Here is a 12,727-nt window from a genome sequence, read left to right on the forward strand (position 1 = left end):
GAACTATTAGGAATCACCCAAATATAAAATAATCTTTAATTAATTACATATTCATGAATACATTACGCGAAAATGCCATGTAAGATGGTATAAAACATGTAAATAAATTCATATTAGTTATTTAACACTTCAACATTCACTTTGCATTATTACTCTCCTACTATCGAATGTCGTTTTGTTACGGTTTTCACATCCCTAATTTCACCTTGTGGAGGTCAAACGATTCCTACTCGACAACCGGCGAAAGCAATTTTCAATTATTTGCAAAGGTTAAAGAAGTCAACTTGACGAAAACTCTAAATAATTCATAAAAGTAAGTTGTAATTGCATAATATAAACAGTAATTTATAATGGTGTTATTACAGTGATGATATTTAAACCTTTTTAGTTAAAAAGACGGTAAAAATAATGGTCGTGAAATACAAATAATTTATTGGCAATCTCAGTAGTCTTACGTGCCTTTTTTACTGTGCTTATGAATCCTAATTTATTAGATACAAGCTTCAAACAAACTTGTGATAAAACCAATTTAATTTCTTATGTGTGCAACTTGATAGGTATAGTAACTAATCATATCTATGATAACTCATTTTTTTTGCAGGGTTTTGCTACATTCAAACATCAAAATGCCGATCAAATCAATCAAGGCTCGTCAAATCTTCGATTCGCGTGGCAACCCTACTGTAGAAGTTGACCTGGTAATTTATAATTTTTATTCTAAGATGTATAATTTGATTTTTGTATATCAATTTGGTTGAAAATTTACGATATATGTATCTTTATTTTAATGAATACTGTATTTATCTATGTATCATCACAGTTGTTTGTTCATTTCAAAACTGTTAAGATACATCTACAAGGATTTTTCATTAGTCTTACTGAAATTTCTTTGACTCGATCCTGAATCCACCACTATTTTATAATTTGTTCTTGCTTACTTATAGCATATATAACTGTCAACTAAAATTGAAACTTGGAGTTTAAATAAAAAGTATGTCTTTTATATTATATCTATAGGTAACAGAACTAGGCCTATTCCGGGCAGCAGTGCCATCTGGGGCCTCCACCGGAGTCCACGAGGCTCTGGAACTCAGAGATAACGTGAAGGGTGAATATCACGGAAAAGGTGTCTTAACTGCCATCAAAAACATCAATGACACTATTGCCCCAGAATTGCTGAAACAGAGTTTTGAAGTGACACAGCAAAAAGAAGTTTGTATAATACATGGTTTATAAAAAAATATATTTTCTACAACCAATTGTAATAATATAAAATTGAATATGTATTTAAATATCTCAACTTAATCAGTCCAATAGGTTCAGAGTTAATTGACTGTCAAAGTTGCACATGATAATATTATAATATGGGTTCTATTTATGTTCTCAGATATTCAGAAAGTTTAAATCAAAATCACAATATTTTAGTCAACCATCTTATTTTAAATTTGAAAATAGGTAGTTTCTATTATAAATTTTGTTCATATAAAAACAATTAATTTGTTAATAAATATAAAATAAAGTACTTTAAAATAAATTGTATGATTACTAACATCCTTCTAATTGATTAAATTATTTCAGATTGATCAATTCATGATTACCCTGGATGGCACAGAAAACAAGTCAAAGTTTGGTGCCAATGCCATTTTGGGTGTTTCCTTGGCAGTGGCCAAAGCTGGTGCAGCTAAGAAGGGGGTTCCATTGTACAAGCATCTGGCAGACTTGGCTGGGAACAACAACATAGTGCTGCCAGTGCCTGCATTTAATGTTATCAATGGAGGCTCCCATGCTGGTAACAAACTCGCCATGCAAGAGTTCATGATCTTGCCCACAGGTACTCATTTACTAGTTTACTAGATGTACAATATTTATATGTCCAAATGCTTAGTTTCATTTTGTACTTTTTGAGAGATGCAATCACTATTAGGTGCATATCATTTTCTTTACCTAGCAGATTAGCACTTTTTTGTATACAGTTATCCCAGTAGAACTAGGATGTGTCTACAACAATATTATACTTATGTAAAAAATCCTCTTTACTTGTAGTACTTGATTTGATTTTCTATATTGTTATAAACATTTTAAAGTTATAGCAAATTAATTTTAAGAATTATCAATAAAATTTCACAACACTACCAAGAAAATTGATTAAATTTAACAGAATTAAATATTATAGATAAATGTTTTGAGAAAGCTATTGGCATTATATTTAATTTAAAATGCTTTGTGCTTTTGCTCACTAAATAGAAAAATTCTTTTTGATTCTTATAGAATATTATTATATTATTATTTAATAGAAGTACTGCATAATCAACAACAGTGCATATTTTAAAATACCTTTTTCCTTACTTACTTAAACTTTGATCTACATATTAATATTTAAAATAAAATTTAATCATTTCATCATTATATTATAACTTATGCAGTAAAGTGGTTTTTTTTTTATAAAGGTGCATCAACATTCAGTGAAGCCATGCGCATGGGGTCTGAAGTGTACCACCATCTCAAAAAGATCATCAAGGAGAAGTTTGGTTTGGACTCCACTGCTGTCGGAGACGAGGGTGGCTTTGCACCCAACATCCAGAACAACAAGGATGCACTGTTCCTTATTCAAGATGCTATTCAACAAGCTGGTTATACTGGCAAGGTAAAAAAAACATTGTAATTTTTTTTGTTGTTGTATTTTTTGAAGACTTCGGATGTAATAAGTTGACAGCACAAATACTTTTGGGTGTGTTAACTAAAAGAACCTCAACACAGCTTTTACTAAATACTGCGTTTACAGTGATAACAAGGATATTAATTTAAATATTGGATGTTTCGCTCTTATTGACCTTATGTTATTTAGTCAAATCTATATTTATAATTCTCATAATTTTAATACTTGGTGTACCTGACGTAAAACATTGTTTTAATAACATGTCACTTCTTCTGTTAGCCCTATATTTTTATTTACAGATTGAAATTGGTATGGATGTAGCTGCTTCTGAGTTCTTCAAGAAAGGCAGCTATGATCTGGACTTCAAGAACCCTAAGTCTAACCCAGATGACTACTTATCTTCTGAAAAGTTAGCAGAGGTTTACTTGGACTTTATCAAGGACTTCCCCATGGTGTCCATTGAGGATCCCTTCGACCAAGATGACTGGGCTGCCTGGACAAGCCTCACATCTCGCACTCCCATCCAAATTGTGGGAGATGATCTGACTGTAAGAAAACAATTTATTTACTAAAGTTTTGCACATAATTTAAAACATTTTAAAATTTCATTAAAACATTTGTAAATTTTCATTTTTTTTGACACAATTCTAACCATTGAACCAATAACTGACTTAACTTACTCTCATAATTGTATGTAAAAATAGAGGTCACCTACTACAAAACCACAACAACCCACCCTGCTTAGAAATACTATGTTACCCACCCCACTTATGTTTTAAAAATGTCATTATAGGTAACAAACCCAAAACGTATTACAACAGCAGTTGAGAAGAAAGCCTGCAATTGTCTTTTGCTGAAAGTGAACCAAATTGGCAGCGTAACTGAGTCCATTGATGCACACTTGTTGGCAAAGAAGAATGGTTGGGGAACCATGGTATCTCACAGGTAATAAAATTAATAGAAATATAATAGAAATTGATTGTTATCCATGAAATGTTGCAGTTTACAGTTTGTGCACTGTAGCATAAGTGACAGTTAATTTTAATCTTGAAAGCTTGCTGCGATTCACAATAATATAATTAAGAAGAACTGTCACCCACACCATGCTACACTTCCATGAACTGTAATATTTATGATATTATTGGGTCTGATGATGATGATGAGATGTTGTTCATAATAATTATAGCAAAATTATTTTTTTTATTGATAATACTAAAAGTAAAACTTAAAGCGTAGTTAATTAATAGAAACTATTACATTTTTTTTTGTTTTCACTACTGTTATTTACATAATCTTTGTAATTGTTTAGGTCTGGTGAAACTGAAGACACATTCATTGCTGATTTGGTGGTTGGTCTGTCCACCGGTCAAATCAAGACGGGGGCGCCGTGCCGTTCCGAACGTCTCGCTAAATACAACCAGATCCTGCGTATCGAAGAGGAGCTGGGCGCTGCTGCCAAATATGCAGGAAAGAACTTCCGCAACCCTGTTTAAAATTCTGCTATAAAATTAAACAAAACGAATGATCTAGTGTTTATTGAATGTCATTTACATTTTAGGGATATAGTCTCCCTATTTTTAAATATTCACGTGTATTTATTATAGTGAACTGGTGTAGTATGGATGTATGTAACTGGTTTATATAGTATGTTACAAAATATGCTTCTTAAATTTATTATTTTATATTTGGATTGAGTATGTGTCAAATGTGCGATTCTTGTTAATTTTAAGCAAAAATTATAAATTATTATTTAATAAAACTGTTATTGTGTAACGGATTTTATTTATATTCTTCTTAACCCTTAATCAAATGGATTTTTTTTTTAAATAAAATTATGAATTAAACATGGTTTCTAAGTAAAAGAACTTTGTAGATTTCGAAAAAAACATCATTTTTTTTATAAAAAGAGGGGAAATGGGGGTTTTACGGTGGGAAATTATTTCCCATTATCCAGTATGGAAAAGCAAAATATAATTAAGTGGGAAATTATTTCCCATCATCCGGAATGGTTACATTTTTTTGGGACATTTTTACTACAAATTCTATACATATTACTTACTCCTACTTGACTTGTTTATTTTTTTTATATAAAAAATTCAATATAACATGATTGAGTGATTGAATAAAATTATAAAAATAAAATGAAACTAGAATGTTACAAATAATATTTTATTAAGAACCTCTTCTAATAGTTTCTTGGCGAGCACTTTACGTTCCTTTCTTGCGTCCATATTTGAATAGCTGAAAGTAAATTATAAAAAGTTGGCAATTATGTAGTTTTATCAGCATATTGTACAAATAGTTACAAAAGTCCTAAAAGTGGCTTCGTTTGGAATAAAGCATAGAAATCACATAAACGCAGTCACAATTTTGCAAAAAGCCACTAATTTGACTTACTCGCTATCGTATTACAAGTTCCTATACCGTTATTATTACAGCTGACAAACAATTTTATATATATATAAAGACACTGATGTTTATCAAAGCAGGAACGAACATTGGGAAATTATTTCCCACCTAATAAAATCCAAGAAATATCAGTGCAAAAAGCACAGAAACCGTAAAAAGCATTCAGAAAATAAGTCTAGTTTACATCAATATATTGTTTATGTACTTACTAGATTTTTTTTCTACAAAAATTTTCGAAAGTCCTGCGAGAACCGGTTTTGTGCACCAAAAAATTCAAATTGTGACTTTGACATTGACATACGATGACATTACGCAATTTTGTCCAAAATGTTGCCAAGTAAAATATTTAAAAAGTGTGTAAAATTATTTTGTTCCTGGATTGGTGCTGATTAGAGTTACCAGTAAAGAAATAATAAAGAAATATTACGGTACTGTCAAGTGGGAAATAATTTCCCAATATTTGAATAAGGGTTAATCTTAGTTTGATACAATATATAGGACTAGGTACACTTGTCTGAACCGGTTTGAATCAATCGATTTGAGTAAAAAGTTACAGGCCACTAAAAAGTAGATGCTAATGTGAGATACATAGATTTACGTCAGTCAGTACAAGTACCTAAAATTTTATGGTGAGATAATTTTCTGAATTGAATTACTACAACCATTATTTGATGACCAAGTGGTGCACTGGGTTGTGACACTAAAGTCGGCTTCGATACCCACTTCTGGTTTTAAATTTAATGTTAAACAGAAAACGTAGTTTTTGATAGCATGCAGGCATGTGGGTTTGATGCTTAGACCATCAAAAAGAATTCTTTTTAATTGTCTAAAGTTTAATGGGACATAGACCCAAAGAGTCCATCACTACGTTCTACATGGACCGAGGATATGACATATCGATAATTTTGGAATTCATTCATCAAAATCGGCTCAGTACTTATAGCCTTTCGTACCTATGTAAGATAGATTATAGATAATTTCATGGATTGGCAAAATTAGGATTTTACCAGTCTATCAAAGTGTGTATTTAATGAGGATTAGGAGACTACGGCAAAATCAATAAGCATGCTTAAATCTGCCGTAGTTTGCTTATGTCTTTCACTGTTGAACATTGAACACCGAATAAATTATCGATAACTTCGGCGAAAAATTAGATATTAATATTTATCGTAGACAGAGAAAATAACCGTTACAAGGCATAGATTTACGATTCGGTACAAGTACCTAAATAGAATTCTATGTTCCATGGTATTTTTAGTTTGTGGTAGATACTATTTCTTTAATTAGTACGGCTCTCGCGGAGAGTACCTAATTTATTGTTTGCTCTACGGTTTCTCACATAATTAAATCACTTGTCACTGTCAATGTCATTGAAATTGATTTTGACAATTTGACATTTGGTTTGGGATTTGGGAATCACATGTCAAATCAAACTTAAATTCAACAATTTTTGGATTGCCAAATTGTTTTAAGTGTTAAAAACATTTAATTACATTTATATTTATTCCGTGTGATACTTATAATGCGAATCACTGCAGTTCTTGCTCGTGTTCCGGCGATAAAATTCCGGAAGGGACAGGCGCCGTCTCATGGGTCCACAGCTCCAACAGGCACTGCGGGTGCTCCCGTCGCTGCATCTGGAGCAGCAGCGCCAGTAATTGCTAACAAAATACAATAGTACCTCACACGCGAAAACATTTATAACTGCCCAACAAGTTTGAAAATCAATCTTGAAAATCAAAACTTATTATGCAAACGTCTTCAACTAGGGTTGTCGAATTTATAGTATAACATTATTGTATTTAGTAATTTAGTAATATATACTTTGTTAAAATTATATGAAGGACGATGAAGGCTTTGTTGAAAGATTTACTTTAATTTTTAAATAAAGTCTCAAGTGGATTGTAAGTTGCAATTTGTAACTTATTAATTAACTAATGTAGGTAGTCATTTCTTGTGTTGATAAATGGGCAAAATTCAACTAATAGTGGTTCCTTCGAAAATACTGCTATCTCTTTCATTGTGTTGGTATAAAAGAGATGGGACTGGAACAACGCTGATGCCATACTTTCTTAACTCTGTCGCATTTTAGTGCCATTTATCACCTAACTGAGGTCTGATCTTAGTTATTATGAAGGTCATGAGTATAGACGTAAGGCCAGTTTATAACCATTCCATTTAAAACAAAAAACCTGTTTAAAACCAACTAAATAAACTTTTTTTTATTGTACTTTTTTGGTATTAAACAATGCTAATCTAATTGTATCAGTTTAAAACCAAACTCACACTCTTGCACTCTTAATTTTTTAACTACCTAATAAACTAAATACAATGTCAGATGACCACAATTTATCCTTTAATGAAGTAAAAAACACATTTATTTTATTTTCGTAGTTGAGTTTTAAACCATAAAATGGTTTAAAACTGCAGAATTTTATTTAAAACGTTTTTAATCGGTTTATTTACATCTATAGTCATGAGACATTGAGAGACAGAAAAGGGTGTGAAAATCTACTTTTTTTATCTGTCAGTCCCACTAATTTCAGAATTTTTTAAATTACTAATAAACACTAATTTTCAAAGATTATTTAAGCAAAACTTGTAACAATTATTTGTTCAGACTTTGTTATTGTTTTATTGGGACTACTTGAATACACCTATTCATCTGATGGTAACATAGTAAAATTTTACCGACAGGGTGGTGTGCAAGTACAACCTACAGCAGCAATGAGTAGTGCACCCATTTCTGACATCGACCTACCGGCACGCTACAGGAGACAACCTCTGTCGCAAGAGGAGATTGATCACATCAATGGCGGTGGAGTCGTTTAGTGTTATCAGTTAATACTTGTAGCCATAGACTTGTGTAGTAAATCTTTATTATAGATATTAAGTATTATTTATTTGAATCACACCCAATTTTCATAAATTATTTGACTAAATGTTATTTTTGTTTAAAGTTGCTAGTTATATGAGATTGTTATGGTTGTTGTAATATAATAAAACATCTTTTATTATTGAGTTACATTATTTAACAAGTTATCATTATCATTAACATCTGATATTGGTTGTTAATGAATTTAACATTATCATTTTAACCCACCAACCTGCATTGGAGCAGCATGGTGGGTCAAAACAAGGGAGGCCTTTGATGAGTTAACAATTCCATCAGTATGATAGAGACTTGCTAGCAATTTTCAGTCCATATTCATATTTCAGGAGGGATCTAAACAGCCTACAGTACAAAAAGAACCAGCTTTTGCTGTAAAAGTCCCGAGGAGCATTCACATTCAGTATGGAAAGAAGACAGATATTATATCTTTTAAGATTCTCCTACAAAGAATTGAAAAACCTAATTGATGAAACTTAAATTACTGTTGAAAAATTGAAAAACGTACATATTTTATTGAGTTGTTGTTTCAATATATTTTTCTTAAATAGTGGGAGTTTTTATTAGTTTTTTGGTGTGTAATCAACATAGAGAATATATAAAACGTAAACTAAACTTATGACTAGGAACAGTCTAATAATATCTAACATTGAATTTTTCGTTCTGGATGGACCACATCTGTGCAGGCGGCCCATCGTACGCACCATCGGAGTTATTGTCGAACTTTATAATGCCGAACTTGGCAAATTGTCTCTTCCACTCGATCGACTGTGGTAAACTCAGCAGCGCTTTGCTAATCGCATTTTTTATGCTATCTGTAACATAACAAATCAAAAAAATGATAATTTTAATTCAGGAAACTCGTCATTATCATTATCCGCCCATGGACGACCACTGCTGGACATAGACGTTGGAGATTGTCCTTATAAGGACTTTTAAAATAAGCATTCACAGATACGTATTGGACGCATCGCATTAAACAGATGTTCATGTAGATTCGGATCCGTACGATGCGGATCAGTGTACGCACTAGTGTGACTTTCTATTCAATGAATACTACTGCAGCATATTACGAACAACATGGAGCTCTTCGGTGCTGTTAGCGAGTTAGAGAGTAGTTGAGCGAGTATGTTGGTAACTTGAATTTCTTTCTCGTAGGTAAAATAATTTTTATACGGACTAAAAGCCCGTGATGACCGGACCTACGTCTGTCAATATAGCTGGAACTTTGCCAGCTCATGTTCATACCAGGCGTAGATAAGGTAGCCTTTTTTACGTCTGGTAAAGCTTTTATAAAATGAAGAAAGTCTGGCTATCTAAACTCTCGTCCTATTAAGAAAAGATATGCATACATGATATAGTATGAACATACATAGACAATAGATAACATCAGGAGAAATAATTTATAACTAAACATATTCTAATCAATTACTGAAAAGCACTATACACTACACCGATTTTGATAAACCACAAAGTTGAATTTTTAACGTTTAATTTTGTTATTTTACGCTCTTAGTAGTAAGTATCTAATCGTATTGCACGTTTCTTATAAATTTTAAACCACTTGAGGCTGGCAGTTACACTATCTTACGTCATCTAACGAGGTGTATTGGTCTAATCAGTATAAGCGTCCTACCTGGCAATCTAGAATTTACCACAATAGGGTAAGGCGGCAAACGACCCAGAGTCTCCAAGGTGATGATCTCTTTCCCGCCGTCCTGCATAAACTTTTTCGAATACAGTAGAGTTGTTGAATCAACTGCAGCCCATTCGGCTTGTTTGGACAACACCATTTGCGCGGACGCCAAATGTGATCCAGATTCTGTAAGTATTAATTTTTGACAACTCGAGTAAATAAATAGGTGAGACAAAATGAAGCCAGACAGAGTGGCGCCGTAAGTAACGCGTTACGTTACGAAGTGGTTTATTGTCCCTTATGAAGTTAGCATTTCAATTATAAATATACCTCTTTAAAAATACATAGATACATAATTAACTACTTACTACATAACATCATACAAATATTTTCCAGTCGTGGGAATCGAACCCACGGCCGTCCATGCAGTAAGCGGGTCACTACCCACTGCGTTATACACACATACCTACAGTAGAGTAGCACGTTTTTATAAGTATATTTTAATGGAAGCTTAATCAAGTGTGAATAGTGAGTAACATTAAAAAAAACGTTCAACATAAGTACCAAGGAGGCCTTTATAAGTCACTTCATAATCGGTGCATCCAGTAGACACATTGTTTTGATTTTCTATAAATAAGACCACAGATATATTCTAAAAACAATAATAAATCCATTTAAGTAGCACTATTAAATGACACAATTAATACACACTTAAAAGAGATCCAAAGAAAGAAGCGTTTTCTCCTTTTCCTTTCAAAGTTTTCAACACAATTTTACTGCCGCTCAGAGATTCTTCATTGCTGTATGCGAAAGTGCATCCTCTAAGATCCAGCAAAGTGTTAACATTGTGTGCTCTAAAAATTAAACAAGAACATAATTGCCACACTATTATATAAAAATCGTTTGTTTAGTTTCGATATTATTGTGGTTGGAACTCGATTGAGTAATAATAGAAGTTAGAACCTCGTTATCACAAACTTGACGTGGTTGATAACAATTAATCTACGTACTTATTTACTGTAAACCTATAAATACATTAATTTTTATAATGGAATTTCTAAAAACCTCTGTGTTTTAAGTTTTTAAGTCTGTGAAGTTTGATGGCGCAGTGGAATAGGCGGTGGATTTACAAGACTAAAAGGAGGTCTAGGTTCGATGCCCGGCGGGCCGATTGAGATTTTCTTGAATGGTCCAGGTCTGGCTGGTGGAAGGCTTCGACCATGACTAGTTTTCATCTATCGGAAAAGACTTGCCGCCAAGCGATTTATAGTCTAGCAAGTTCGTTGTTGACACTCCTATGATATGCGGGCGACGGGGGGAAAGACTGTGCGGTTGTGAAATCGTGCGTGCGGGGAAGTAAGGTGCATCAGTCGTGGGTTTTCCATTCATCGCTACGCGCCCCCTGGCCCGCGCGGTCCATCGGGAGTGTTACGAAGTTGACAAGCTATAGCGTTCTGGCACGATGTCGTGTAGAAACCGAAAAGGGTGTGGATTTTCATCCTACTCCTAACAAGCTACCCCGCTTCCATCTTAGATTGCATCATCACTTACCATCACAGGTGAGATTAAAGGCTAACTTGTAAAGAATAAAAAAATAGTACTTAAGCAGGTAGCTAACCTATGGGCTATGACGATAGACAGTTATGATTTACTAGCCGGTGTGGCGGTTTCACTCGCGTAGTTCCCGTTCCCGTGAGAATACGGGGTCAAAATATATCCCGCTTCACGATAGTTCAACTCGCACTTGTCCGGTTTTGTTGAAAATCTAATCAAAACTCACTTTTTATCGCAGTGTATGATTATGTCCGAGAAGTATCCGGGTTTATTCTCCACATTCATCTGATGCGCGAACACCGGGGTGACCGGAAGCAGCTCGACGAACTCATTTTTCTTTTCACGTAACTTCATGTATGCGGCCGCAGTCATGAACGCTGCGAGTTAATAAAAAATATGCGTCGTTCCATAATATGTTAATTTGTTTATTAACATATATGCCATGGTCGCCATGAGTGTCGGTTTACGTGGTTATCTATCTACCTACACTAACTAAAATGAATAACGACACTAATAAGCACCTATGTGTTCGAAAATATTGGAAAAGTTGTAATGGAGTGTTAGAGTGTCATTAATGAAGTGATGATTATAATAACAGCACACTATGTGTCATAAGCACGAATAAAAGCATATTTACTGAACCGATTATGATAGTACTAGTGTCCATGTAAACAAGTACAGAAAACGGGCTTTCATTGCCTGGTACCCCTGATTTTAGTGTTTTGGTCTAAATGAAATGAGAGCGAGTATCACAATCACATGCGATGCAGGGAGACGGATCCCTTCCTACGTACATCGAAAAATAATTATAGTACTTAACAAACTTTAATTTTACCTAATTAAAAAGAACATTTTAGTCAACAATCTGTCGTTATCAACTAATAACATTAAAATAGAGGGTAGGTAGCAATTAAACCACATTACTATGGAGCCGTTGACACAAATTACTCATGGGTTCGAGATTATTAATGTACGATTATGTATTTATTGTATTTTTGGTACCTATTTATAAATTAGCATTGATGTTAATGGTTAAACTTCGTTTTAGAAGTACATATTTACCAAGCTAAGCAGTACTTACCGAGATCAATTTTGTTATTGCTAAATGGGTCAGCGCGTCCAGGTATCGGTCCGGGACTCCGACTCTCGTATTGTAGAACAGCATGACAGTCTACGGCGTCCTCCAACAATTCCAGAATCAACTCGTACAACTCCACGGGATGCGTGGGGCTCATATAATTAACTACACGTAATTCGAACTTTTCCTCCGACATTTTTATAAGAAACAGATGCAATCTGTGTCGCTGTCGTTGATATAATGATTAAATGAAAGTCAAAGCCCAAGCCAAAGTCCTTATAATAAGTAATAACAAACGATAAACATTGCACGCTTTGTTCACATTATCCAGTTTCTAATAAACCGGCCATTCGCCGTAGGTCTGCTGTGACGTTGATGTTCACGCATCGGTTGCGTGTACCTACTGTGTGTATGCATCAATAATATTACCTACGTATCTACCGACAAGCTGTCTGACCTTATTGCTACGGTAAATATCAATAATGGTAATAATACATAAATATT

The 12,727-nt window shown here is 33.7% G+C and overlaps 2 protein-coding genes across 2 annotated transcripts; one reads left to right on the forward strand and one right to left on the reverse strand.

Annotated features, from left to right (window-relative positions):
• Positions 1 to 155: 155 nt before the first annotated feature.
• Positions 156 to 4,429, forward strand: LOC112046182 (enolase). Its single transcript, XM_024082727.2, has 8 exons — positions 156 to 313; positions 602 to 698; positions 1,018 to 1,212; positions 1,579 to 1,831; positions 2,448 to 2,644; positions 2,956 to 3,204; positions 3,450 to 3,601; positions 3,966 to 4,429. Exons 2-8 carry the CDS (start codon positions 627 to 629, stop codon positions 4,147 to 4,149), a joined length of 1,302 nt encoding a protein of 433 aa, XP_023938495.1. The 5' UTR covers positions 156 to 313; positions 602 to 626; the 3' UTR covers positions 4,150 to 4,429.
• A 4,035-nt stretch (positions 4,430 to 8,464) lies between these two features.
• On the reverse strand, positions 8,465 to 12,632 carry LOC112046193 (uncharacterized). Its single transcript, XM_024082744.2, has 5 exons — positions 12,227 to 12,632; positions 11,372 to 11,522; positions 10,303 to 10,445; positions 9,592 to 9,777; positions 8,465 to 8,770 (listed from the first exon to the last, which is right to left on the reverse strand). The coding sequence occupies exons 1-5, from the start codon at positions 12,417 to 12,419 to the stop codon at positions 8,589 to 8,591; spliced, it is 855 nt and encodes a 284-aa protein (XP_023938512.2). The 5' UTR covers positions 12,420 to 12,632; the 3' UTR covers positions 8,465 to 8,588.
• Positions 12,633 to 12,727: the final 95 nt, after the last annotated feature.

Source organism: Bicyclus anynana, chromosome 14, assembly GCF_947172395.1.
Source record: "Bicyclus anynana chromosome 14, ilBicAnyn1.1, whole genome shotgun sequence".
Classification (NCBI taxonomy): domain Eukaryota; kingdom Metazoa; phylum Arthropoda; class Insecta; order Lepidoptera; family Nymphalidae; genus Bicyclus; species Bicyclus anynana.

Coding starts and splice junctions, on each gene's coding strand:
- LOC112046193 (XM_024082744.2), bottom strand. CDS start 12,419: ATGTCGGAGGAAAAGTTCGAATTACGTGTAGTTAATTATATGAGCCCC. Junction 10,446..11,371: donor ATCATACACTGCGATAAAAA/GTGAGTTTTGAT, acceptor TTTAATTTTTAG/AGCACACAATGTTAACACTT. Junction 9,778..10,302: donor TTTCTTTGGATCTCTTTTAA/GTGTGTATTAAT, acceptor TAATACTTACAG/AATCTGGATCACATTTGGCG.
- LOC112046182 (XM_024082727.2), top strand. CDS start 627: ATGCCGATCAAATCAATCAAGGCTCGTCAAATCTTCGATTCGCGTGGC. Junction 699..1,017: donor CTACTGTAGAAGTTGACCTG/GTAATTTATAAT, acceptor TTATATCTATAG/GTAACAGAACTAGGCCTATT. Junction 2,645..2,955: donor AAGCTGGTTATACTGGCAAG/GTAAAAAAAACA, acceptor TTTTATTTACAG/ATTGAAATTGGTATGGATGT.